A 27025-nucleotide genomic window follows, 5' to 3' on the forward strand; every position below is an offset into this window, starting at 1 on the left:
GTGTTTGGTCGGTGTATTTGGGCAGGAGCAAGGGGTTGGGGGTAGAGGGCATGGAGGGTTGGGCAAGATGAAGAGAGGGAAAAGTGGGTACCTGAAGTGTGGGGCAGGTAAAGGGGCCTTCAGGCAAGAGCCCAGACCTGCAGAGACAGTCCGAGACTGTCTCGGACCCCCTGACAGGCTGCAGCAGCCGCACCCGCACCAGGAATACCCCACCAGTGCCCGCCAGGGTGGTGCCAAGGTCAGGCTTCCCCTTCCTACAATCACAGCTGCGGCTGGACCTCCGGCCTCCTGGGAAGCCCAGCAGGAGGGAAGGCCTGAGGTCACACTGTGGGATGAGGTCACCGCTGGCTCCACCCACAGCCCCAGACCCCTTCAGCCCACTCTGCAAGTTCGAGCTTCATCCCCACCAAGTTCTCCGCTGGACCCAGATGCCAGTGGAGCACAGAGCGGCCGCCAGGGGGTGCCTTGGGGCAAGAGTGGTGGGGGTTGTGGCTGGGCGGGTCTCTGTTCCTGGAATGGGGCAGGAGGGAGAAGGAGGAGCCAGCGGAAGGACGGTGTGCGGGCCGGCCAGCCCTGGACGAAAGAAGAGGGCCCCTCCGGGCCAGTCTGGGCACCCTGGGATAGCGGCCGCAGGTAGGATAGCGGCTGCAGGTAGGCAGAGGCACTGCCAGTGCCCAGGTGGCCTTTCCCTCCATCCGGCCCTTCCCACCTTCCTATAACCTTCCCTCCACCTCCCTCAACTCCTGGCCTCCCCACCCTTTTACTGCCTTCAAATCTCTCTCCCTAAACCCTGACCCCTTCCTGCACCCCAAGCCTGCCCCTCTCTCCATAACTCAGCCATCAGCAGGGGCAGACGGCAGGTGGCCTGGTTGCTGCAGCTCCCAGGATCAGCTCTGCCCTCCCCCCAAACGCCAGCCTCGTCACCGCTCCAGGGCACCTCCAGCAGTAACAGGTGGTTGCAGCAGGTGGCAGCCAGCCCCTGGATGAGCCAAGGTCTCTTCCCCAGCCAGGCATGGCCGACTCTGCACAGGCCCAGAAGCTGGTGTACCTGGTCACAGGGGGCTGTGGCTTCCTGGGAGAGCACGTGGTGCGAATGCTGCTGCAGCGGGAGCCCCGGCTCGGGGAGCTGCGGGTCTTTGACCGACACCTGGGTCCCTGGCTGGAGGAGCTGAAGACAGGTTCTTGTTGGGGGAGCTTGTGGTGGAGAGGGTGTGGACGCTTCCCCAACCCTTCCCAAGCTGGGATCCCCACCCCTGCAGTGGAACAGATGATGCTGGTTTCTGTCCACATGGATGGGTCGAGTGAGTCACATTGGGAACGTGACTCCAGGGTGGAAGATGAACCCAGCCTCTGGCCTCTGGCCCCAGCTCTGACATGGCCTGTGTCCTCCAACCCCGGCCAGGGCCTGTGAGGGTGACTGCCATCCAGGGGGACGTGACCCAGGCCCATGAGGTGGCAGCAGCTGTGGCCGGAGCCCATGTGGTCATCCACACGGCTGGGCTGGTAGACGTGTTTGGCAGGGCCAGTCCCGAGACCATCCATGAGGTCAACGTGCAGGGTGAGGAGCTCTGGACACTCCTGGCCATCTTGCCTGTTTGTTCCCCACTCTGTCTTTGGCCTTGACCTCCGGTGACTCCCCTGGGACAAGTTGTCCTATTGACAGCCCTGCCCCCGCCTCCCCTGACCTGTCATGGTTTTCCCTGGACCTGGGATGGGGAGGAGGAAGATGCAGAGAGGGAAGAAGCTGCAGCTTGGATATGCCCCCTCCTCTGCCAGGTACCCGGAACGTGATCGAGGCTTGTGTGCAGACCGGAACACGGTTCCTGGTCTACACCAGCAGCATGGAAGTTGTGGGGCCTAACACCAAAGGTCACCCCTTCTACAGGTGAGTGGCAGGCCCTCTTGTCCTCTAAGAGCCCATTTCCCTCAGCATTGAGTCTTCCTTCTCCTCCCACCAGGGGCAACGAAGACACCCCATACGAAGCAGTGCACAGGCACCCCTATCCTTGCAGCAAGGCCCTGGCCGAGTGGCTGGTCCTGGAGGCCAATGGGAGGAAGGTGAGCCCAGAAAAAGGAGGCGCAGAGATGGGGCTCCTGCCCTGCACACCCCCTTACCCTGCCAGCCCAAGGAGGCCGGGGCCGAGAGCAAGCTGTCGGGTCCCAGGTCTCAGCAGTACCTGCCTTTGCCACCAGGTCCGTGGGGGGCTGCCCCTGGTGACGTGTGCCCTTCGTCCCACGGGCATCTACGGTGAAGGCCACCAGATCATGAGGGACTTCTACCGCCAGGGCCTGCGCCTGGGAGGTTGGCTCTTCCGGGCCATCCCGGCCTCTGTGGAGCATGGCCGGGTCTATGTGGGTGAGGACTGGGCTAGGCAGGGGGAGGCTGAGAATATGGCAGGAGGACTTGCTCTAGAAGGGGGCAGGACCCACATGGCCCCGGGAGAGAAGTGTGGACTCTGGCTAGAAAAATATGGTCTATACATGGGCCAAGGTAGACTGTGATTATGTCTCCACAGCCTGCAGAGAATACAGGATCCATGCAAGTTGGGACATTAAAAAGTGTATCATAGGCTACAGAGAAGATTGCAGCTATGGGAGCAGCCATTCCCCAGGAGAGGAGAGGAGAGGGACAGTGTGTACACAGCACTAAAAGGGCTGGGTTCAGTGGCTCGCATCTATAATCCCAGCACTTTAGGAGGCTGAGGCGGGAGGATGGCCTGAGCCCAGGAGTTGGAGGCTGCAGTGAGCTATGACTGCACCACTGCACTCCAGCCTGGATGACAGAGACAGATCCTGTCTCTAAAACTTTTTTTAAAGGAAGTAGCATCTACACAGGGAATAAGGTCACCTGCCACTCCATCCTGCAGTCCCCAAGCCTCTCAGGGCCCACCACGCAGGTCCTGGCTTCTCTATCCTATCCCCAGGTTCTTTGCAGATGCAGGCTGGCCCAGGAGAGCAAGTGACTACCAGGGCGAGGGAGAAGGCAGCCTTTCCCAGGCTGCTGTGGGGATGTGGGCGGCAACTACCTGGGCCCAAAGAGGGGGTGGCCCAGGAGAGCAGCCTCGATGTGATGTTGCAAGGGCACTCAGGGGTGTGTCCGCCTCTCTTCCGCCACCGGCAGGCAATGTTGCCTGGATGCACGTGCTGGCAGCCCGGGAGCTGGAGCAGCGGGCAGCCCTGATGGGCGGCCAGGTATACTTCTGCTACGATGGATCACCCTACAAGAGCTACGAGGATTTCAACATGGAGTTCCTGGGCCCCTGCGGACTGCGGCTGGTGGGTGCCCGCCCATTGCTGCCCTACTGGCTGCTGGTGTTCCTGGCTGCCCTCAATGCCCTGCTGCAGTGGCTGCTGCGGCCACTGGTGCTCTACGCACCCCTGCTGAACCCCTACACACTGGCCGTGGCCAACACCACCTTCACCGTCAGCACCGACAAGGCTCAGCGCCATTTCGGCTATGAGCCCCTGTTCTCGTGGGAGGATAGCCGGACCCGCACCATTCTCTGGGTACAGGCCGCTACGGGTTCAGCCCAGTGACGGTGGGGCTGGGGCCTGGAGGCCCAGATACAGCACATCCACCCAGGTCCCGAGCCCTCACACCCTGGACGGGAAGGGACAGCTGCATTCCAGAGCAGGAGGCAGGGCTCTGGGGCCAGAATGGCTGTCCTTGTCGTAGAGCCCTCCACGTTTTCTTTTTCTTTTTTGAGACAGGGTCTTGCTCTGTCACCCAGACTGGAGTGCAGTGGTGTGATCATAGCTCACTGCACCCTCAACCTCCTGGGTTCAAGCAATCCTCCTGCCTCAGCCTCCTGAACAGCTGGGACCACAGGTGCACGCCACCACACCTGGCTTTTTTTTGTTGTTTTTAGAGACAGGGTCTCACTATATTGCTCAGGCTGGTCTTGAACTCCTGGGCTTAAGTGATCTTCCCACGTGGGCCTCCCAAAATGCTGGAACTACAAGTGTGAGCCACCGCGCCTGGCCCAAGCCCTCCACATTTTCAATCCAGGAGCCTTGAGTCTGTGTTGTGTCCTGACACCTCCAAGTTCTAGGGCCGTCAGGACACAGGGGAGGGTTTGGGGACAGTGTCCTTCCTCTGTCCTCTCACCCCAGTCCTGATGGCCGCTTGGTGAGTGTCTGGTGCCCTGGTGGCCTGCCCCGGCTCTCTTCTGGCTTTCTGAGCAGGAAGCGAGCAGAGGCTCCACAGGCTTACGCTGCTCTCCTGACATCCACACGCGACCCTCGGTGCAGAGTGCAGAGGCGGCTCTGGTTCCTCCAGCCACCTCAGTCCCTCTTTGGGAGGTGATGTTCCCATTGTTTCTCAAAGGCCTCACCTTCAACTGTCTGTCTTAGAATTCCCCTCTGGAGGGCTATGGCCTCCCTACGCTTTCACTTCCCACCACTCTACCTAAGTTCCTTCCCGGCACATCGCCAGCCCTGGGCCTGGGGATGTCCCCAATGCTGTACCTGGCTGACCCTGGATTAAAAGCCTCATCCACGACCGTGTCCATCTGTCTGTCCAGCTCCCCCTCCCGTCCCCCCACCCCATGTCCGCCTCCCCACGGCGCCCATCCCACGTGGGGACAGAAGGAAGTGAGCACACGGCACACCCGCTGTTGGATTGGTTGCTATTTCTCCCGTCCCACAGGGCCCGACCTGGCCCAGGGTGGGGTGGGGGGCTCTGGGGACAGGACATGCAGGGAGGAAGGGGGGGGCAGGATTTTCCTGTGTTTTATCCATTTGCAAGTTGGTCACCAATAGAGAGAAATGGGACTCTGAGGGCTAACAGGAGAGGGCGGCCTGGCTCTGGGCCCCAGCCAGGCCCCAGGAGTCCTGTCCCCTCTGAGAAGGGGAGGGAGAGAGCTCTAGAAACCAACGGAGAAACAGAGAAGGGGGCAGGGGCTCATGTCAGCAAACACGGCTACATCACGTGACACGCCAGCGACACAGAAACACACGCCAACGCACACGGCTGCACAGCGGGCAGGGGCGGTTAGGGGAAAGGGAGCCGGGGCCACCCATCTTGTCCTCTGCAGGGCGGGCTGGGGGGCAGGGTGAATGCATAGAACACGTCATGTGTACACGCTCAGGGCGTGGCAAGAGCGTGCGTCGACCCACGGGTACATGGGATGGACACGCAGTGTGCTTCGTGAGGGGTGGGAACAGGGAGGAGGGGGAAGAGGAGCACTGAGCCCTGGCCAGGCCCGGGACCACCCGCAGGGCACGCGTGGGGCACATGTGGGCTCAATGGTTGCAGGCGCCTGGGCAGGTGGCACACATTTGTCCGAGAACATGCAAAAGACACCAGCCCCCAGACAACATGCCAGGACGCACACAGACAGCAGCCAACAAGCAGGCACATCATAGGATGCGGGGGACACATAGAAAGGGCACAGCAGACCCTTAGAGATCCCCTGGTCCACCTGAGGCCCAGAGATGAGCAGCTGTGGGCCCAATGCCACTCCAGGTGGGGGGAGTGGTGCCCCAGCCACGCTGCAACCCTTCTCCTGTGGCCCCAAGGCCGTGGGACTTCCGGGAACACCTGGGCTGAATAGGGGTCCTGTCCAGGCGGCCGGAAGAGGGGACTGGGGGCTGAGGCCTGCTCTGATGTCTCCCAAGCAGCCCGAGATGGGAGCAGGAGGGCCGTGGCCAGACTTGGGGCAGACTTCCTGTCCTGCAGAGGGGCATTCTGGGAAGGGACAGGCAGGCCCCCAGCTCAGGACAGCCCACCTGGGGTTACGCACGTGGCCACACTGACACACACACAGGACAAGGGAGAGCTCGGCTGTCTGAGCTCGGGTAGAGGTGGAGGGGTACTGTGTTCTGGGAGGTCACATCTGTTTGGCCACATGCACACACACACAATGTACACACACATACAATGCACACATACAATGCACACACACGTACGCTTCACATGACCTGGGACCCTGGGGTCCGCGCACACACACTGAGTGCCTTGCCTGTGCACACATAAGCCCCATGCCAGGGCATGGCACATTTGTGTACTTGTGTGTTCACCTTTCATGATCCTAGGCCATGGAGTGGGGACCTCTAACACTGTCCTTTCTCCCACGCACCACCTACCTGCCACCAAACCCACAAATTGTGCCTGTGCTGGCTACACAACAGGGGAGGTGCTAGCCCCTTCCTCACACCAGAAATCCAGGCCTGTGTACCCCTCAGTCACACCCTGGTGTGGGGAGCAGCCTGAGGGTTCAGCAGGAGAGGTGTCGGGGATGGGTCTCAGGACCCAGCCCACCCTGAGTGGCCACTGCCACACTGGCCACTCCAGTACTTCTGAAATAAACATTTCCCCAAACCCGAGTTCCCTGAGGCAGAGCCCAGAGCATCCGATGGGGCAGTGGGGGACACACAGTCCTCTCCCAGGTCCGAGGTGGGTGTGTGAGGAAGGGGTCGTGTCCTGATCTTTGATCCTTGCAGGGAAGTCCTTGGCATCTTGCCTTATCAGTAACATTCCCACAAGTAGCCCTTTCCTTCCAGGAGGCATTCGTGTGATCCCCGCACCCATGCCAGCGTGCATGGTTTGTGCCTGGTATGGCCCCTGCCTGGGGCCACCTCGGCCTTGCCACGTGTGAGCACACTGAGGGGTACCAGCTTCCAGGGGCTCGGGGCTATGCTGGGCAGAGACATGGAGGAAGATGAGGATCTAGGTGTGAGCGTGCAGAGCCCTGAGGCTGGGCAGGCAGGGAGCTCTGTCTGCACAATGATGTAGCCGTGTGTGGCCACACCAGCACTGGGCAGCACCTCTGGGGAGGGGGGCAGGGCAAGGACAACTGGAGAGACAAAGCCAGATGGGGCCACGTCCTTAGAAGTGTGTGTGCACGCACGTGTGTGTGTGTGTGTGTAATACGCAGGGCAGAAACACACCATGTAGGTCAGGCAGGACAGAAACACATCATGTAGGCCAGGCGTGGTGGCTCAGGCCTGTAATGCCAGCACTTAAGGAGGCCAAAGTGGGTGGATCACCTGAGGTCAGGAGTTCGAGACCAGCCTGGCCAACATGTCAAAACCTCATCTCTACTAAAATTCTAAAATTAGCCAGGCGTGGTGGCAGGCGCCTGTAGTCCCAGCTACTTGGGAGGCTGAGGCATGAGAATCGCTTGCGTCAGGGAGGCACAGGTTGCAGTGAGCTGAGATCGCGCCACTGCACTCCAGCCTGGGTGACAGAGCAAGACTCCGTCTCGAAGAAAACAAAAAACAAAAAAAAATTAAAAAGCACACCATGTAGAGAGCCCCTAACACACACACACATGCATACACACGCACGCCACACACACACAGCTGCATTCTAGGTAGCAAGAAATACACATTTCTGTGCCCTCCCAAAACAGGTGTCCAGTCCACAGTGTGGAGGGCTCTATCTGAGAAGACCTATCAATACTTCAGGCACATCCTGGACACACACACACACACACACATGCACACCCTCCTGGGACACGCCACAGCCCCTGGGGTAACAAAGACATGGGGTGTCTGCCATGGCCTGTGTGTACCTGGGCCTCCCTGGATCCTCTGAGAATGTGAGTGTGAGTCCACACACACCACCTGCCTGGTTTGTAGCAGACACAAAGGGCTCAGGTATCAGTGGCTTTGTTGCTGTTGCATTAGGTTCAAACACTCAAACACAAAATTCCACATACACAAATGGTGTGTCCACAGATCTGTGGTCTCACGCACGCACACACACTGTTCACAGAGGACAGAGAGGGCGTGATGGGCTGCTGTGTTACACTTGGCTGCAGTCTACACAACAGCCCCGGTGAAGGGGGAAGCTCAGACCACGCACACACACCCAAGGTGGGGGTGGAGGGGGTGCTCTGGTGCATCACACACATCACACGCACACGCACGCTGGGGTGTCCACACGTCTCGAGCATGTGCCGGCGGCATGCATGTTGGTGTGCATGTGTAATCACGCCTGCTGCGATCTACGTGCGGGGGCGGGGGGGTCCATGGCCCGGTGAGGTCCAGGGACACCAGGGTCTGCCGTGGGGGTGGAGGAGGGGTGGGGCTGCCTGGGTCTGTTTTGGGGGTGAGCCTGGAGCAGGGGATGGAGTGAAAGGGGTGGTGGGGGTATTGCTCCCGATGTGGTGGGGGAAGGGTCTGGGAGAGAGAAGGGTGGGGGGGGCCTACAAGCCCAGCGTCCCCCCAATGGATGACGCCAAGACCACCCCCAGCACCACACAGCAAATGATGATCATGATTTTCTTCTGCAGCAGAAAGAGGAGTGAGACAGGCCGACAGTGAGAGAGATCGACACACGGACAGATGCAGGGACAGACGGGGCAGAGGGTGGCAGGGAGAAGAGGGGAGAGAAAACAGAAACAGGAAGAGGTCAGAGCCAGAGATAAGGCCTCCCGCCCGCTGCCATCACTCACCTCAGCCCGGGCTCAGCCTTGGGCTCCCCCGCCTACCCCCAGGCCGCCTGCCCCGCTCACCCTCCGGGCCTTGCTCTGATATTTCACTGCTTTCTTGGTGTCAGACACAGCTCGCTCCACGTAGTCCACAGAATGTTCCACGTTGTACTCGATGCGGTCAATCATCTCTCCCTGCAGACAGAGGAGACATGCACAGGGAGGGATGGGGGCTGGGCTGGAAGAGGGGACCTCAGGCCCAGGGAGGCTCCCAGAGTGGCATGGGTGGCAGAGCCAGTACCTGGCTCTCTACAAGCATGGCCATGTCCACAAACATATCGTGCAGCTCGCGGATGCTGGTCTCCAGCTTGATGATCTCATTGTGCCTCGTCTCAATCTCATTCAGCGCCTGCTTCGTCATCTGTGAGTCCATTTTGATCTAGGGCGACGAGGGAGAGAGCTACAATCACCCTTCCCCACCATGAGCGCCTCCACCGCAGTGGAGTGGCCAGGGTCAAATCCGGTGTCATTTACTAGCTGAAACCTTAGGCACATTATTTACCTGCTCTTGGCCTCAGTTTCCCCACCTAGAAAATGTGGATCATAACACTGCCCACCTCACAGGGTGGTTGTGAAGACTGAGTGAGTTAATATGTACACATCGGTCAGGCACGATGGCTCACGCCTGTAATCCCAGCACTTTGGGAGGTGGGTAGATCACCTGAGGTCAGAAGTTTGAGACCAGCCTGGCCAACATGGCGAAACCTCGTCTCTACTAAAAATATAAAAATTAGCCTGGTGTGGTGGTGGGCACCTGTAATCACAGCTACTCAGGAGGCTGAGGCAGGAGAGTTGCTTGAACCCGGGGGGGCAGAGGTTGCAGTGAGCTGAGATCACGCCACTGCACTCCAGCCTGGGCAACAAGAGTGAAATTCCATCTCAAAAAAAAAAAAGAGTCAGGGCTGGGCACAGTAGGTAGCTCACGCCTGTAATCCCAGAACTTTGGGAGGCTGAGGCGGGCGGATCACGAGGTCAGCAGACCAAGACTATCCTGGCTAATGCGGTGAAACCCCGTCTCTACTAAAAATACAAAAAATTAGCCGGGCGTGGTGGTGGGCGCCTGTAGTTCCAGCAACTTGGGAGTCTGAGGCAGGAGAATGGCGTGAACCCGGGAGGCGGAGCTTGCAGTGAGCCGAGATTGCGCCACTGCACTCCAGCCTGAGCCACAGAGCGAGACTCCGTCTCAAAAAAAAAAAAAAGAGTCAGTAGGGAGAGGCCTGTAACCCCAGTACTCTGGGAGGCCAAGGCAGGAGGATCACTTGAGCCCAGGAATTTGAGGCCAGCCTGGGCAACATAGTGAGACTTTGTTTCTATCAAAAAAAAAAAAAAAAAAGGAAATTAGCTGGGCATGGTGGCGCCTGTGGTCCCAGCTACTCAGGAAACTGAGGCAGAAGGATTGCCTGACCCCAGGAGGTCGAGGCTGCAGTGAGCTATGATTGCTTCACTTCACTCCAACATGGGCCACAGAGTGAGACCATGCTGAAAAAAAAAAAAAAAAAGCCAGTGGGGAAGAGACCGTGACCCACAGTCAGATATGCCTCCTCTCCACAAACACCCAGCCTCAGCCAGGTGACTCACTTCCCAAATTACTCACTGTTCTTACCACATTGAGCCACTCCTCTGCTCTACAGCCTGTCATGGCTCCCCACTACCCAAGGCTCCACACCTTCCCTTCAGCAGTCAAGGCCCAGACTCCCTCTCCCCTCATCTCCTGCTCATCCTATGACCATTCTATAAGCCGAAATCATCCAATGGCTGTTTGGACAGTGTTCAGTCTCCCCGTCTTTTTTTCTTTTTTTTTTTTTTTTGGTTTTTGTTCTTTGTTGAGACAAGTTCTTGCTCTGTCACCTAGGCTGGAGTGCAGTGGTGCTATCATAGCTCACTGCAGCCTTGACCTCCTGTACTCAGGCAATCCTTCCACCTTAGCCTCCCGAGTAGCTGGGACCACAGGCACACGCCACCATGCCTGGCTAATTAAAGCAGGTTTCACCATAGAACTGATTTGCCTACATTAAAAGAAATTGTTTTTTAAATCAAAAAAACATTTTTTTTGTAGAGATGGGGGTCTCACTTTGTTGCCCAGGCTGGTCTATGAACTCCTGGGCTCAAGCCCTCCGTCCTCCTTGGCCTCCCAAAATGCTGGGATTACAGATGTGAGCCACCACACCGGGCTGCTCAATGCGTTTTCAACAAAGATCAGTTCTCCAAATAACAATGAGCTGAAAACTTTTAAGACAGTCATAGCGCATCCTTTAAACCTGGTCTAGAACCCTTAACCAGAGTCATTTTGCCACCAGAAACAGAAATGGAGACAGGAGTGGGCAGGCCGGGGCAAAAGTCCACTGAGAGAAACAAGAACTAGGTTCGGGGAAAGCCCATCCTTTCTTTCTTTCTTTCTTTTTTTTTTTTAGAGACAGAGTGTCGGTCTGTTGCCCAGGCCGGAGTGCAGTGGCAAGATCTCGGCTCACTGCAACCTCCGCCTCCCAGGTTCAAGTGATCCTCCTGCCTCAGCCCCCTAGTAGCTGGGATTACAGGCACGTGCCACCATGCCCCGCTAATTTTTGTATTTTTAATAGAGACAGAGTTTTGCCATGTTAGCCAGGCTGGTCTCGAACTCCTGACCTCAGGTGATCTACCTGCCTTGGCCTCCCAAAGTGCTGGGATTACAGGCATGAGCCACTGGGCCCGGCCAGCCCATCCTTTCATATGTAAAAGGACAAAGGCAGCACAGGGGACAAAACCTAAGCAAAACTAAAACTTGTTTTAAAAAAAATCTTCAAAATGTAGGCAAATTAGGCTGGATTCGGTGGTTCACGTCTGTAATCCCAGCACTTTGGGAGGCTGAGACAGGCAGATTATTCGAGCCCAGAAGTTTGAGACCAGCCTGGGCAACAGAAGAAGACCCCCCATCTCTACAAAAAAAGGTTTTTTTAGGCGGAGTGGTGGGCGCCTGTAATCCCAGCTACTCGGGAGGCTGGGGCAGGAGAATCGCTTGAACACAGGAGGCGGAGGTTGCAGTGAGCTGAAATCTCGCCACTGTACTCCAGCATGGGTGATAAGAGCAAAACTCCGTCTTGAAGAAAAAAAAAAGAAAAAAACTTTTTTTAATTAAAAAAAATTTCTTTTAATGTAGGCAAATCAGTTCTCTGGTGAAACGACTTGCTTCAGTAGCAGAGTATGTCGTGTATCCTAGGGCTCGAGAGTTCTGACTCTGAAACTAGACAGGATTCAAGTCCTGGCCCTCCCCCTCGCTCTGAGATCTTGCCAAGTGATTTCATCTCTCTGGGCCAGTTTTCCTTATCTGTGAAATGGGGTTTCCTCGAAGGGGATGTGTGAGTATTAAATGAGTTGGTGGGTGAATGTGAAGGTGGAAAGTGCTTAGAACAGTGCCTGGCACACGAACGACTCCGTCATCTGATGGGGGTGCCTTCCTGCTCCGCTCCCATGGAATTCCCCAGTTCCCGGCTCAGGCTTCCCCCTGCTCATTTTTCCAGGGTGGACTTAGGACCTTAGTTCAACCTGAACTTAGGGAGGGGAGGCAAAAATTTTCCAAAAACAGAGCCCGCCCCACCCGCGGCTCACGTCATCTGTGAAGATGGCCAGCTTCCCGCTCTCCAGCATGTCTTCCAGTTCTTCGTTGGTGGTGGTCCTTCCAGCTGCGGGAAGAAAGGACTCCCTGCTCAGGGGCTGGGACAGCCTGGGGGCCTGAGGTGGGGTGATGGGGCGGGGACCTGGGGCCCACCCTCCCACGCCGCCTTAAGCCAGGGGCCCCCTCCAGAGAGGAAATGCCTGGAAGGGGGCTTGGGCAGCCTCAAGGAGTTTGGGGTCCTGGGGTGGGGGGCACACGCACTGATCTCCAGTTGCCGCTGGATCCGGTCCTTGCAGCGGTCCCGGTACTTGGACTGGGTCGCGTTATATTCGGTCATTACCTCCACGAACTTCCGGGACAGTGTGGAGTGCTACGGTGGGGGTGGGAGGACAGACGGATCAGGGAGGTAGTCAGGGATCAGGGAGGGAGTCAGGGAGCAGAGACCGAGGCAGGTGAGGAGGCAGTGCATGGGCGGAATAAGGAGGACGCGCTGAATTAGTTTACGGTCCCTTCTTCAGCTCTGGCCGCGATCCCAAACCCTGACAAGTTCATGGTTCCCTACCCGCCCGGTACCCCCATCTTAGGCCAACACCAGCTAGAGACACTGCTACTGCGCTGAGATGCGGCTCGACCCCGCCCTCCCCGAGAGCCCCGCCCCAGGGCCCCGCCCGCTCTAGCCTCGCCCCCAGAGCCCCGCCCCAGCCCTCCCTGACCACGCCCCCGCCGGTAGCTTGGCCCTGGCCCGCCAACCTCCAGCCTGGGCTCCTCCCGAGCTGGGTCCCGACCCGACCCCCACTGGGCTGCCGCCTCCTACCTGGGTCTTGCGGATGCGCAGGTCCGCGGAGGAACGGTTCAGCCCCTCCTCCTGTTCAATGCTTTGCTCGATCGCTGCGGGAGAGAGGGCGCAGCGATGGGCGGGAGACCCGGGGCACATGGGGCGAGGGTCCGGGGCGTACGAATGGTCAACACCCCGCGGCAGCGCCAGGCCCGGGGAGAAACGTCATCCCCAGGGCGAGTGCGGGCAGCGCTGCCCCAGGGTGGTGTTAGGAGCCAGCAGATAAACAGACGAACAGACGTTTGAGGGGGTTCCGAAGGCAGGCAGGGATACTGAGGGTCAGAGGGTCACCAGACAGAAGGGGGCTATTTGTTCTAGTGGCAGAACTGGGTCTTGGAAAGTCCCATCAGTGGTAATTCCTGTCCAACTCCATGAGGGCGTGCCGGCCCAGCCCGCGTGAAGGGGCCATGTATGTGGGGTGCTCCCTACTTCCTACAGCCTCTGGACAGGGGGCAAGAACACAGCCTGCCTTTTTTCTGATGGAAGGCAGTCACCTCCAGGTGGATCAGGTTCTAGTGGCCCCTCTTTCCCAGGGGAATTCAAGGGCAAACACATGGATATTCCAAGGGAGAAAGCAGCCCTCTCCCTGCCCTGCAAGGTGATCCCCGATCCGGGAATTCCCGCTTCTGAAGGACGTTCTGGAAAAGTGCACAGATTAACTGAGATTCCTGCTTCTGGATCAAGCACTCCTGACACTATCGTTCCGATTTTCTAAAAAAGAGATTGTGGCAAAATCTACCTCGGTGAGATCAGAAAATGCAGCAGGGATGAATCACCGGCCCTCTCAGACCTCACCGGCCTCCAGGCCATTCCTAAGAGCCTCACTCCTCCGTTCTGTTGGCAGTGGGGGAGGTACGGGGCCAGATGGCACCCCAAGGCTCCCCCGATTGAGTGACAGCTCTGGCTCAGCAACACATGGCCCAAGGATATTGGAATCGGCTGGCCCAGATTGGGGCCCGACTGTCAGCCTTGGGGTTGGGGTCAAGTCCGGAGGGAGGGATCTCTTACAGGATCTCATTGACTTTTTACAACATTCCTGGGAGTTCAGTGATATCAGCTCATGTTTTAGACTAGAAACTCAGTTTCCAGTGGGCAAAACCACTCACTCAAGGTCACACCCAAAGCCTGAGCTCATGCCACCAGCTGGAAGAGGACTAAGAGAATCCTCTCTCCTTTCCTGGAGGTCTGAAAGGTCAGCTTCTCTAAACCACGGCCACTTTTCCAGCTTCTTTCTTGGTCTATTCCTGAACCCCTCACCCACAGAGCCCTCCCCAGGGTCTTACAGAGAGTGTTCAAGGTCAAGGCTTGATGGACCTAGAGAAACCATTGAGCCCAGGGGATTTTAAACTGCCAGCAGGAACCTTGTTTCTCAGAAGGAATTTCAGGGGCTGTTGCAGAGAATGAAGAGAGGTCAGGCAGGTAGGTGCTCCCAGCTCCAGCTCAGCTAGAACAACCTGACTTTTATGTTTTATATATTGGGATTCTTTGTATGACTTTGGAAAAAAAAGTATTTTGATGCCCTCCACCCCCCACCCCCAAAACAAGCTAATTTTGAAATTGCTTTCATTTGTCTTACTGTACTGATAAGGAAGCTGAGAGTAGGGGACTTGTCCAGGGTGAGCTGATGGTGGAGGTTGGACTCTGTCTGCCTGGATTTGCACTTAACGTGCTCCCAGATTCAGACAGTTTCCATCCAGCAGACTCTCCTGAGTACAAAGGGCTTGTTTTTACAAATCCACATCTGAGGCTCACATATGGCCTCCCCTCCAGTCCAGAGGGCATGGAGTTACTACCCTTCTCTCTCTGGGCCAAGGTCAGTGTTCTCCAGGCCAGGTAGCTGATATAGCTCCTCTTCCCCAAAGCCTAGCAATGTGCCTCGGACATTGGAGGTGCTCAGCATACGTTTTCTGATACTGACTTACCAGGAGCATGCAAAACAGCATGCCGGTAACACTGCTATTTCCCTGGTATGAGCAGACAAGGAGGTTCCCAACCCACGGTGCTTTGGGGGAAGGTGGTTATTACCAGCACCCAAGTCCTTAAATTAGAGTGAATAAATGAACATTTGGCAAGTCCCTCTTGAAAGCTCGCCAGCCCCTGATGTCAGCCACACAAGTCCAATCTGTCCTGAGCCAAGGATACCGATTCAGAGGCATTTGCTGGGCCCACCCACTGGGTGCTCTGTGCCATGCCAGGGGCCTGCTCAGGAGAGATGAGGACTTAATGAAATCGAAGCCACTCGGAAGATCACCTTTTTCTGGTGAACCTTCATGCTGGTGGAACCAGCAGGGCTCAGATGCAATTTAGACAAACACTCTCCTTTCCCTCATTTCCTATCATACATCTTTCTCCAAAGAACTGGAGCAAGGGGGAAAGCTGGGGTTTTGTGCTTTCTCACTGTTTAATAATCTGGCTCCTGGAACTTTGTAGAAATTCCTTAGAGAAAGGCCTGTTTTGCTCAATGGATGGCAAAGTTCTTTTTTTTTTTTTTTTGAGAAAGAGTCTTGCTCTGTCATCCAGGCTGGAGAGCAGTGGCGCGATCTCGGCTCACTGCAACCTCTGCCTCCCGGGTTCAAGTGATTCCCCTGCCTCAGCCTCCCAAGTGGCTGGGATTACAGGCGCCTGCCACCATGCCCGGATAATTTTTGTATTTTTAGTACAGATGGGGTTTCACCATTTTGGCCAGGATTTGGTTAGGATTTTGAACTCCTAACCTCAGGTGATCCACCCACCTTGGCCTCCCAAAGTGCTGGGATTATAGGCATGAGCTACCACGCCCAGTCCCTTTTTTTTTTTTTTTTTTTTTGTTTGTTTGAGACAGGGTCTCTATCTGTAACCCAGGCTGGAGTGCAGCAGCATGATCTCGGCTCACTGCAGCCTCGACCCCCTGGGCTCAAGCGATTCTTGTGCCTCAGCCTCCCAAGTAGTTGGAACAGAGGCACGTACTACCATGCCCAGCTAATTTTTTTTTTTGAAACAGAGTCTCTCTCTGTCACCCAGACTGTAGTGCAGTGGCGTGATCTCAGCTCACTGTAACCTCCACCTCCCGGGTTCAAGCAATTCTCTGCCTCAGCCTCCTGAGTAGCTGGGATTACAGGTGCCCGCCACCACACCCAGCTAATTTTTGTGCTTTTAGTAGAGATGAGGTTTCACCATCTTGGCCAGGCTGGTCTTGAACTCCGGACCTCGTGATTCACCCGCCTCGGCCTCCCAAACTGGCCCAGCTAATTTTTGTATTTTTTGTAGAGACAGAGTTTTGCCATGTTGCCCAGGCTGGTGTTGAACTCCTGGGATTGAGCAATTGGCCCTGCCTCGCCCTCCCAAAGGCCTGAGCCACCATGCTCCACCCACAATTCTTTTCCTTCCTGGTTGAGGGATTGTCCTCCTCACCTTTCAATTTGGACCGAACCTTGTTGGCCGTCTTCTTGATGTCTGCAGTGAGATCCTCCAGCTCCTGTTTGGTCTCTGAGGGGAGGGCGAGGGCAAGTGAGATGTCTGGGTGGGAACCCCAGACCCCTTCTCCTCCCACCCCACAGTCACCAGCAGCCACACTCACTCTCATCTGGGTTGGGTGCGGCCAGGATGGCGCTATGCTGTTTTTTCACCTGCTCCACATCCTCCGACAGTTTCTCAATGCAGCCCCGGATCTCTTCCACCTGGAGCAGAAAATCGGCTATACCCAGCCAAGCTGTCAGGCCAAACAACGGGTTCCAGGGGAACCAGCCAGGGTTCAGGGGGATGGACCAGCCCCAGAACGGCTGATAAAAGGCCAGGGAGGGTGCAGGAGCAGGGAAGTGGGGGACAGGGAAAAGGAAGTTGTCGGTGGCTAGGGGCTGGGTGCTGGGGCTGGGGCTGGGTGCCGGGGCTGGGGCTGGGCAGTGGGACTAGGGGCTGGGTGCTGGGGCTGGGGCTGGGTGCCGGGGCTGGGGCTGGGCAGTGGGACTAGGGGCTGGGGCTGGGGCTGGGGCTGGGTGCTGGGGCTGGGCAGTGGGACTAGGGGCTGGGGCTGGGGCTGGGGCTGGGTGCTGGGGCTGGGCGGTGGGACTAGGGGCTGGGGCTGGGTGCTGGGGCTGGGGCTGGGTGCTGGGGCTGGGGCTGGGCAGTGGGACTAGGGGCTGGGGCTGGGGCTGGGGCTGGGTGCTGGGGCTGGGCAGTGGGACTAGGGGCTGGGGCTGGGGCTGGGCGCTGGAGCTGGGTGCTGGGGCTGGGCAGTGGGACTAGGGGCTGGGGCTGGGGCTGGGTGCTGGGGCTGGGGCTGGGGCTGGGCAGTGGGACTAGGGGCTGGGGCTGGGGCTGGGCGCTGGAGCTGGGGGCTGGGGCTGGGGCTGGGGCGGGGGCTGGGGCTGGGTGCTGGGGCTGGGGCTGGGGCTGGGCAGTGGGACTAGGGGCTGGGGCTGGGGCTGGGCGCTGGAGCTGGATGCTGGGGCTGGGCAGTGGGACTAGGGGCTGGGGCTGGGGCTGGGGCTGGGGCTGGGCAGTGGGACTAGGGGCTGGGGCTGGGGCTGGGTGCTGGGGCTGGGGCTGGGTGCTGGGGCTGGGGCTGGGGCTGGGCAGTGGGACTAGGGGCTGGGGCTGGGGCTAGATGCTGGAGCTGGGGCTGGAGCTGGGCAGTGGGACTAGGGGCTGGGGCTGGGCGCTGGGGCTGGGCAGTGGGACTAGGGGCTGGGGCTGGGGCTAGGTGCTGGAGCTGGGCGCTGGGGCTGGGGGCCTTGGAGGCCCATTACCTGTTCAAAGAACTCATCCATGAAGTGGTCCCGATCCACGTGGACCACCTCCTCTTCATCATCACTGTCTTTCGCCTGGGGACAAGGAAGGCTGAGTCCATGAGCAGGCCCTACCTGGGTCCCCAAGGCTGGCTCTCCAGCTCTCCCACCCTCTCCCTGCTATGCACACACAGGTGCTCCCAGCTCTAGGCTCAGAGGAGGGGTCCTGGGAGGGGTCCCATGCAGGGGAGATGGCAAAGGCACCAAAAGTGTTTGTCAGCCCAAAGGATTCCTTAGAAGGAATTGGCAAAAGACCCCCTCTCAGGGTGGATGTGGCCTTGGGGGCGCAGAGCCAGCCTTGACCAGCCAATAGGGATGATTTCAATATTTCAACAACGGCTCAACGTCAGGCTTGCAGTAACTGACCCTGGGCTCCGTGAAGGGTCCTGGACTGGAGTCCCGGGAGCCTGGATCTCCCTACTGTTCCTGCTCTCCTGCCCGGATCTCACTTTACTCCTTCTCTTCCTCTCCTGCCCCACCTGACCAGACATGTCCCCTGTGCAAGGTCACTTCACTGCCAGCGGCAGGTGCCAAGTTGAGCAAGCAGTGAGGGCTGGATAAGAGATACGGGCAGCACCCCGACCTCCCTCGCGCCCTGTGGCCCCCTCTTCCCGCCCACTCTCCCTCCCCTCCCAGCCGGCTCTCCCTCGCAGTGGATTCACTTGCTTTCATCCAGCCCCTTCCAACTTCACACCCACCTACTCTTGCTGGCTTGGATTTCCCAGTTGCAACCTGCAGCTGCTCAACCCTCCACCCGCAGGGCTCAGAGACACAAAGAGATTTACCCACCCACAGCACCACTGCCACCGACAGACAGACTCGAGACACAGACAGAAGAGCTGACACCCAAGGCACACAGGAATAGGCCCCCCCAACACCCACACGGGGATGCACTGATGCTGGCGTTCACCCGCACGCAGACTCACAGCTGAGCCGCACTGACATGTGTGGACACACTGGCTTTCAGCTGCACCCCTGAGGACATTTGGGAGGGCTCACTGGGCTTGTTCTTCCAGCTTCTCCGAGCCTCATGTCTGCACACACACTCAGAGCTGGACAGGAGAGGCTGTAGGGGAGGTGCCCTGTGCTACACACACCTGAGTCCTTCTCTGCTTGGAACAGAGGTCTGACAGCAAAATCTGAGCCCATCGAGCTTAATGACATCTGGAGCCCTGATCAGCCCCAGTGGAAATGTATACAGAGTTCATCCTGATTTCCAAAAAGAACCCAGCCAGAGCTCAGACAGAATCCAAACCCTAGAGCCTGGGTGAAATCAAGACAGGATCCAAACAGCATCCACCTGGGGGTGTAGTCAGTTGGAATCCAAAAAGAAGAGCTTGCCAGGGTCCCAGCGGAACGCAGACAGGGCCTAACAGAAACCAGACAGGCTCAGACTGAACTAGCCGAGGCTCACACAGATCCCAGACAGATCCCAGACAGCTCAGACTGAACCTAGACAGGGCCAGATGGGACTTAGGTGCAGTCCACACAGCCAAAACTCAGGATCAGCAGTGCCCCACAGCCCCAGGAAAAGCCCGCACAGCCTGGGGGGCCTCCAGCAACACGCTCCTGAGCCACCCCAGCCTCCCTGCTAAGCCCAGCCCAAATGGAACTCCAGGGAGTCTTCACACAGACGCTGGGCCCACACTGTGTCGGAAAATGTGTTCAGCACTTGTGTTGAATTTCCAGACAATCCCAACCATCCGCCTGGAAAGGGAGTTTCCTCCGTCTTGGCTCACAGCTGCCCCCAGAAAGTGGGGCAGCACAGGTGGCATAAGTTGGGGACCCTGAGAGGCTCTGGGATGCTGGGCTCACCTCTGAGGACCCATCGGCCTACCATGATGCTCTTCACTTTCTCTGTCCTCAAAATCCAGCTGTGCTACAAGGCCTCCTTCCCCTAGAGCCAAAAGCCTTCCTCTGCCCTTTCTCTCCCTTCAACCACTCACTCAGCCACCAGCCTCACGCAGGTCATGCGGCCTCTCCCTGGCCCGGGTGCCTGAGGACTTTCCTGTTCTCTGTGTCTCTCCCTTCCCCATGCTAACGTTAGGAAGTCTTTCCTAAAATCTAATTTCAATCTCTCCTGTTGTTCTTGGAGCCACCTCCCTTAGGTTCATCTCTGGAGCACCCTGGGCTACCTATTTGTTTGCCCTGAAGACAGGAAGAATGATAGAAGGCCCAAGTGTGGTTTATTTGGTATAATAAATACAAAGAGAGCTGGGAGCTAATAATCCTCTACCATTTACAAACACTTTTACATCCATAATCCGTTTTGATCCTCAGCACCACCAGCCCTGAGAGAAAAGCTGCATAAACATCATCGTCCCCATTTCACAGATGAGGGAACAGGAAGCCAGGGGGGTAAAAGGAGAGTGACTTGCCCAAGGGCACCCAGGCCACATAGGGCCAGAAAACCATGGGCATCCAGCCCCTCAAAGACCGCTGTTAGGCTCCAGACTGGGCTACCTCCCCCACTGACTTTCCGCTCCCAGTTACTTTCCCTCTCAGTGAGCGCCTGCTAAGTCCCAATCTGGGGAAGGCTCTGTGTCCGGACAACCTAGCAAAACAAGAGCACTTGATGGTATTTTTTGCGTAAGTCTTACATTCTTGTTATCTCAGTTAATCTTCATTAGGACTCTGTAAGGACCATTGGCCAACATAATTATACTTATGCAAATATTTAGATGATGTTTTACAATGTGCCAGGCACTGTTCTATGTGCTCCACATATATCTATCCATTTCATTCTTATAACAGTCCCCTTGGAGGTATTATTATAGCCCCCTTTTATAGATGGGGAAACTGAGGCATAGAGCTAAATAACTCAGGCCAGTTGTAGTGGCTCACGCCTGTAATCCCAGCACTTTGGGAGGCTCTGGTGGGAGGATCACTTGAACCCAGGAGTTCAAGACCAGCCTGGGCAACATAGCAAGACCATGTCTCTACAAAAAATACAAAAATTAGCTGGGCATGGTGGTGCGCACCTGTAGTCTCAGCTACTTGGGAGGGTGAGGTAGGAGGATCCCTGGAGCTCAGGAGGTCAAGAGACTGCAGTGAGCTGTGATTGTGCCACTGCACTCCAGCCTGGGTGACAGAGCAAGACCCCGTTTCTTAAAAAAAAAAAAAAAAAAAGAACTTGCCCCAGGTCAGCTGTTAGTTAGAAGACCATTTGGCTCTACCCCTGAGCCTAGTCTCTGCATTTGCTGAGTGGTAACAATGCCTACCACCGGCTGATTCCATGTCACAGACAAGGAAACAGGCTCAGAGAGGTTGCCTGACCTGCCTAAAGCTTCACAGCAAATGAGGCCAGAGGTAGGACCTGAACCCAGGACTGTCTGGCACTAAATGTCAGGCTCTCTCCCTTCTGTCCTGCTGACAGATGGCAGTCCCTCCTGGTCCTAAAAAGCCCACTCTGCCATGTCCTCAGGACTGCTGAACTCCTGCAGCCAGGACAGAAAATCAGTAGGAGGGGCCCAGGGCTGCAGGAAGAGCTTGGACAGGAGGCCAGGCCTCCCAGCCTCCGTCTGTCTTGCTGTGTGACCCCAGGCAAACTTCGACTCCTCCCTGGGCCCCAGTTCCCTCGTCACTGAAATGAGCAGACTGGTGCAAGTGCCCACCCTGCTCTGAGGGGCCCTCCGTGCTCTGAGTGATGCATATTTAGTAATGAGCACAGCATCCATTTCTGGAAGAAGTTAGGCCAGCCAAAAAGAAAGCAGGCTGTGGGCAAACCAGACTACCTAGGAAAAGATGATCAAATGTGCCCCAGTCTACTTTATGGTGGCCGCAGGTTACAGGTGAACGATTCAAGCCTCAGTTGCCTCATGTGCAAATCGAGGATGTAACATATATGTGCTGATTACCACGAGTTGTGTCCTATTACAAGTGCTTTGCATTTCTTTTTTTTTCTTTTTCCTTTTTTTTTTTTTTTGAGAGATGGGATCTCACTATATTGCCCAGGCTGGTCTCGAACTCCTGGGCTCAAGAGATCCTCTCTCCTTGGCCTCCCAAAGCGCTGGGATGACAGGTGTGAGCCACTGCACCCAGCCTGCATTTCTTGTTTAATCCTCACGACCACTCCATGAGGTCATATTCTTATTCTCATTGGACAGATGAGGAGGTGGAGGCGCAGAGAGATTGGGTAACTTGCCCAAGATCACACAGCTGATGGGATGACTCAAACTCAGGCACTCTGCTCTACAGCACACAGCTCCTTGAGCACTTGAGAGGGATTGAATGAGAGAGTGCAGTGCCCCTGAGCCCCTTCCAGAAGCACCTGGGGACTGCGCACATCAGATCCAAGCCTCCAGCTGCAGCCTGACCTCCTCAGGGGCCCCCTAAGTCCAGGTCTTCCACACCAGAGCCACCACGGGCCTTGTGTGTATGTCGATGTGGAGCGACGGCAAGGACAGATACAGAAGCGGAAGGAGGAGAGTGACAGTGAGAGCCAGCAAGTCAGTGACCAGAGAGACAGATGGTGAGACGGTGACAAAAACAGAGAGGCGGCAAGAGACTGGAATTGGGTGACAGAAAAGTCAGAGAGAGTGTGCGTGTGTGTACGTGTGTGTGTGTAAACACATGCGTGCCCCAGCACTGACACACACGGGCTTCCCATGCTCCTCAGGGGTGCAAGCATCATCGTTTGATCGGAGGCAGCAGCCTCCCGCTGCGCCCCTTCCCCCACCCTCTGCTTCAGTCCATCTGTCTCCCTGGCTGGGGCCTCTCCTTGCTCCCTCCCCCTGAGCAGCCTGGCCCTCTCACCCTGACCTCTCTCCTCCATCTTTCCTGCCTTACCCCCTGCCCCTTTCTCATCCTCCCTCTGCTTCATGGAGTCATTCATTCATCTAACGGATGTGTCTGATTTGTGCCAGGTGCTCTTCTGGGTGCTGCTGGCGATGTGGTGGTGAAGAAGACAGGCGAGGAGGGCCTGCCTCCAGGGAGCTGGCATTCCAGTGGGGGAGGCAGACAATGGGAGGTGAACAAGACCATTTCAGATTGTGCTGAATAGCAGGAGGGAGATAAGCAGAAAGATGGAATTGAGAGACATGGGAATTGGGGGGGATTGTGGAAGGATTTCTACAGGATGGTTAGCAGGGCTTTTCTGGGGAGGTGACATCTGAGCTAGGTCCTGAAGGAGCCAACTGTGCCACAGTGCTGGGGAAACAGAATTCAGGGCAGAGGGAACAGCATGCTGGGCAGAGGGAACAGCATGCGCGAAGGTCCTTGGACAGGGGTAAACTTGTGTGTTTGGATAGCAGAAAGAAGCCCAGTGCCAGCCGAGCGCGGTGGCTCATGCCTGGAATACCAGCACTTTGGGAGGGCGTGGCGGGAGGATCATTTGAGGCCAGGAGTTCAAGACCAGTCTGGTCAACATAGACCCCATCTCTACAAAAGTAAAAAGAATTAGCCAGGCGTGGTGGTGCGCATCTGTAATCCCAGCTACTCGAGAGGCTGAGGCAGGAGGATCCCTGGAGACCAGGAGGTCAAGGCTGCAGTGAGCTGTGATTGCACCGCTGCACTCCAGCCTAGGCGACAGAGGAAGACCATGTCTCTAAAAACATTTTTTAAAATATAAATAAAGGCAGCCCAGAGCAGCTGGAGGATATGGATCCATCACCCAGGGTTCGTTGGTCTCTGCACCCTGTGATTTCAGGGCTGCGTTTCTAAAGCACCTACTGTGCCTGCCTCATACCTGAGGGCCTTTGGGGCACGGGGCGGTCCCTCAGCAGCCTTCATCCTGTCCAGCCTCAGATTCAGGCTCCTGCAGTGCAGGCCCCACCTTCCTCCCAGGTTGTCTCCGCACTTCTCCCACCGGACTCCACAGCTGCGTCTCAGACCTCAGCCCTCCCTGTGCCCCTCCTGTCTTCTCCCATAACCCACCTTCCTCTCCACCTCACTCGCTCTGCTCTTTCCTCTTGAGCCCCACTCTGGCTTCACTCCTTAGACCCTGGGACACCTATTTAGCTGATTAACTCCTTTTCACAGCCTCCACAACCAGCCTAGCACCAACCAAGGTTGCCTGGTAAACTGGACGCAGAAAACCCTGGTTCAAGCCCACCTCGACCGTTAAAAGCTATCTGACCTTGGACAAGTCAGGTTTTTTTTACCCCCTCTGGCCCTCAATGTACTCCAAAATAAAATAGGGGCCATGTCCTGCCCATCGCAGGGGGCTTGTGTGGTGTTGAAGAGAAATAAACAAGCCATCTGCTGGGTAACAGACACACAGCACTGCTGGGCGCCAGGCCCCCTCCTAGGCACCTGATGCATATTAACTACTTCCAGTCCTCAGGACAACCCTGTGAAACAGGCACTCTTACTTCTCCCAACTCATACGCGAAGAAATTGAGGACCAGAGAGGTTAAGCAACTTGCCCAAGGTCTCACAGGAAGTAGCAAAATTAGAATTTGAACCCAGACAGTCTGGCTCCCGAAACCACTGTGTGACAAACGGACTTGAGAACCCCTTGGGAATGCCAAGGTACTGTTGGAAAGACAATCAGTCCCCTGGGCTAATGTCCCCTCCCACCACCGCCCCTGCCTCATCCCTCCCAGTGTCTCAGAGACCCCATTTCCAGGTCCCCCACACCCTGCCGGGTGTCTCCCGCATCCCAGCCTCCTTGCTTTCAACTGTAGCAGGGAGACCCTTACGCTACCCGAATCTGTCAGCTTTTCCCACCCCGCCCGCCCCCTCTTGAATCTCCAGTTTTCCTGAGCTGTGACTAATACCAAAGCCACCACATCCACTCAGCCCCTTCACCCTTCCACACCACCTCCGGCAGCCACAGCCAACAGGATTCCTTACCTCTGAGCAGGGGCCCCTGACTCATTCATGAGGCCTCCCCCTCCCCTGCCTCCCCCTTACCCCGCTTAGCCTTTTCCCTCCCTCTTTCTTGAATTGTACCCCAATTCCACACCACCTGATCCCAACCCACTTCCATTTCCCTGGGGTTTGGAGTCATGGAATAGTCCTGGTAGCAGGGGAACTGGGTTCAAGTCCGGATCCCTCACCTGCTAGCTGTGTGACCTTTGGAAAGTTATTCAACCACTCCGGGCCTCAGTTTCCCCAACTCTAAAATGAAAGAGCCTCCCCGTCCACTTGCCAGGAGGTCAGTGGGGCTCTAATGACATCACGGATGAAAGCCTGCTCTGCAAACTGAGGAGGGGAATTGACAGCACCGATGCTGAAGCCGGCCTGCCTGGGTTTGAATCCTGCCTTTACCAGCTGTGTGACTTTGGTCTAATTACTTAACCTCTCTGAGCTTAGTGTCCTTATCTATAAAATGAGATAACATATATCTATATATCTAAAAAGATATTTATATATCTATGAAATGAGATAACCAGTCTCATAGGATTGCTGTGAGGATCAAAATGAGTGAATATGCATAAAACACTTCAAACAATGTTTATTATTACTGTCACTTTCCTCATGCCTGAGTGTATATTCAGTAAAAATGTAATAAAGAAACCTTTAAAATTCCCTCCCTCAGCCACCAGCTCCTCCTTGCTTCCCATTTGGCAACCTGTCTGTCCCCAGAGACAGCGGTCACTTGCCTCCAAACACCTTCTTCTCGTCTGTCTGTAACCTGGGTCCCCACCCCCAAATCCAGGGGACAGCTCTTCACCCCCAGTGCTGAAACTTCTGTTTCAAAGGCCAGAAAAGCAGAGACCTGTGTCAACCTGGCAGACAGGAAACCCAGATTGCAGTCTGCCCCCCACCCACTTGCTTGGTGACCTTGGACAAGTCCCTTCCCACGCCTGAATCTCAGTTTCCTCGTCTGTCAAGTGGGGTAATAACCCCTGGGGTAACAACCCACCAGTTCCCTGTAAAAGCTCAGTGCATTGGGCAGCTCAGCCGGGGCCGGTACCCTTATTAACATAACACCACCAGCCCAGCACAGTGCGGACTGTCAGTGCTGCCTCCTCAGGCCCCAGGTCATTTCTCCAAATGCCCCAGTGTCCTCCCTGCCCCTGAAACCATTCTCATCGAACCCCACTCCCCAGTTCCTTCAGGTAGCAGCCTCCACTGCAGTCCTTCCCCTGTCCCCCCAAAACCAGGGACTGCCTGGCCAGACTCTTGGAGCCGGGCCTCTTCAGGCCTGCAGACCTGGGGCCTGCATCAGCCCTTGACTGCCCGGGGTGCCCCAGTTCCCCCAAGCAGAGCGCGGCCCGTGTTCCATGGCCCTCTCCTCTGCATCCCCATCTCCCACCTCTGGGTCACCCTGTCTCAGGCCCTGGCCCTCTGGCTCTCTCCGGAGGCCACCTCTTCCCTCCCTGTCTCGGAGAGATGCCCCCTCCCTATGGGGAGTGACACACGCGTGTGCACACACACACACACACTTCATTCACTGCCAGGTGCTGGCATCTCAGTCCCAACCTGTGTCCTTCCCCGTAGCATCCCCTGAATCTGGGTCCTGCTAGACTCTCAGCCTGGCCCAGTCACCGCCCCCATGCTTCTCTTTGGCAAACCTGCCCAGGGGATGACAGTCTCCTCCGGTTTCTCCTGATATCCACTCTCTCCCATCCCCAGACCAGACCCCGGGGCCCTCCTGGGAATGCGGGGTGTTCGAGGCCCCTGAGACCTCTCCTGCCCCCTTGTGTCTTCATGGCCTCCAACCCCTTCCAGGCACTGTCCCCAAAATGCAGGTTCACTGGAGAGACATCAGGCGCCTGAAGATACTGGGGTGCTCCGGCTACCAACCTCCGATCTCATCCTTCGCCCCCACGTCCCAGCACCTCCCCCACTCCATCCCCACGAGCTCCCCCAATATTGGGGTCCCGCCCCCCCATTCTCCCCACCCCCAAGCTCACACTCCGCAGCTCTTGAGTCCGATCCTTCATCCTGCGACGGCTCCTCCTCCTCCTCCTAGTCCTCCTGCCTCTGCTGCTGCTCCGGGTCTCCCGCCTCTGTGCCGGAGGCCGGGGTCTGGGGGCGCCGGGGGGCGCCGCGGCCGCTGCGGGGGGCCTGCGGGCGGGGGCGGGGCCGGGGGCGACTGGCCGAGGGCCGGGCAGGGGCAGGGGCCTGGGCCGGGCTCGGCTCTGCCGGGCTGCGGTGGCGATGCGGCTGCGGCACAGGGTAGGATGGAGGGATGCGGGAGCCGAGCGCGGGGGAGGGGGGCGGAGGGAGGTGAGGAGGAAGCGAGGGCGGGGGGAGCGGGAGCGCGCAGGGAGCAGGGGGCATGCGCAGCGCCCAGGCCGGGGGCGCCTGGGGGTTGTAGTCACGGGCTTGGGGGACACCCGAGGAGGGGGCGGGAGAGGCCTGGAGGCGGGTGGGGGTGGGCAGAGCCCGAGGAGCAGGGAGAGATGCGGAGAGCCAAGCGGAGATGCTAGGGTGGCCCGGGGGGTGGGGTGGCCCGGCGGAAAGAGGGGGTGACGGAATGAATTCAGGGAATAACCTGGGAGCCGGG

The 27025-nt window shown here is 57.1% G+C and overlaps 2 protein-coding genes across 8 annotated transcripts; one reads left to right on the plus strand and one right to left on the minus strand.

Moving 5' to 3' along the window:
* The first annotated feature begins 121 nt into the window (after window positions 1-121).
* Window positions 122-4501, plus strand: HSD3B7 (hydroxy-delta-5-steroid dehydrogenase, 3 beta- and steroid delta-isomerase 7). 7 transcript variants are annotated; one of them, XM_009430679.5, is made up of 7 exons: window positions 122-633; window positions 1011-1178; window positions 1403-1558; window positions 1777-1885; window positions 1959-2058; window positions 2194-2356; window positions 3122-4501. In XM_009430679.5, the coding sequence occupies exons 1-7, from the start codon at window positions 333-335 to the stop codon at window positions 3535-3537; spliced, it is 1413 nt and encodes a 470-aa protein (XP_009428954.2). In that variant the 5' UTR covers window positions 122-332; the 3' UTR covers window positions 3538-4501. The 7 variants fall into 7 exon arrangements, with proteins under 7 accessions (XP_009428954.2, XP_054525299.1, XP_001155219.1 ...); XM_001155219.7 differs by having other exon boundaries at window positions 513-633; window positions 1007-1178; XM_009430678.5 differs by having other exon boundaries at window positions 517-651; window positions 1007-1178.
* A 115-nt stretch (window positions 4502-4616) lies between these two features.
* STX1B (syntaxin 1B) lies at window positions 4617-26702 on the minus strand. The gene is made up of 10 exons (XM_016929734.4): window positions 26430-26702; window positions 17587-17661; window positions 16419-16518; window positions 16253-16327; window positions 12842-12915; window positions 12289-12397; window positions 12021-12094; window positions 8680-8817; window positions 8463-8573; window positions 4617-8234 (listed from the first exon to the last, which is right to left on the minus strand). Exons 1-10 carry the CDS (start codon window positions 26457-26459, stop codon window positions 8154-8156), a joined length of 867 nt encoding a protein of 288 aa, XP_016785223.2. The 5' UTR covers window positions 26460-26702; the 3' UTR covers window positions 4617-8153.
* Window positions 26703-27025: the final 323 nt, after the last annotated feature.

This window comes from Pan troglodytes, chromosome 18, assembly GCF_028858775.2.
Source record: "Pan troglodytes isolate AG18354 chromosome 18, NHGRI_mPanTro3-v2.0_pri, whole genome shotgun sequence".
NCBI classification, from domain to species: domain Eukaryota; kingdom Metazoa; phylum Chordata; class Mammalia; order Primates; family Hominidae; genus Pan; species Pan troglodytes.

What these genes read in the sequence shown, in the direction of transcription:
- HSD3B7 (XM_009430679.5), top strand. Translation starts at nt 333, where the DNA reads ATGAGGTCACCGCTGGCTCCACCCACAGCCCCAGACCCCTTCAGCCCA. An exon ending in CCCTGGGATAGCGGCCGCAG is followed by an intron (nt 634 to 1,010) that starts GTAGGATAGCGG and finishes TTCCCCAGCCAG; the next exon opens with GCATGGCCGACTCTGCACAG. An exon ending in CCATGAGGTCAACGTGCAGG is followed by an intron (nt 1,559 to 1,776) that starts GTGAGGAGCTCT and finishes CTCCTCTGCCAG; the next exon opens with GTACCCGGAACGTGATCGAG.
- STX1B (XM_016929734.4), bottom strand. Translation starts at nt 26,459, where the DNA reads ATGAAGGATCGGACTCAAGAGCTGCGGAGT. An exon ending in CCAGCGGCAACTGGAGATCA is followed by an intron (nt 12,095 to 12,288) that starts GTGCGTGTGCCC and finishes TTCTTCCCGCAG; the next exon opens with CTGGAAGGACCACCACCAAC. An exon ending in CCATGCTTGTAGAGAGCCAG is followed by an intron (nt 8,574 to 8,679) that starts GTACTGGCTCTG and finishes CTCTGTCTGCAG; the next exon opens with GGAGAGATGATTGACCGCAT.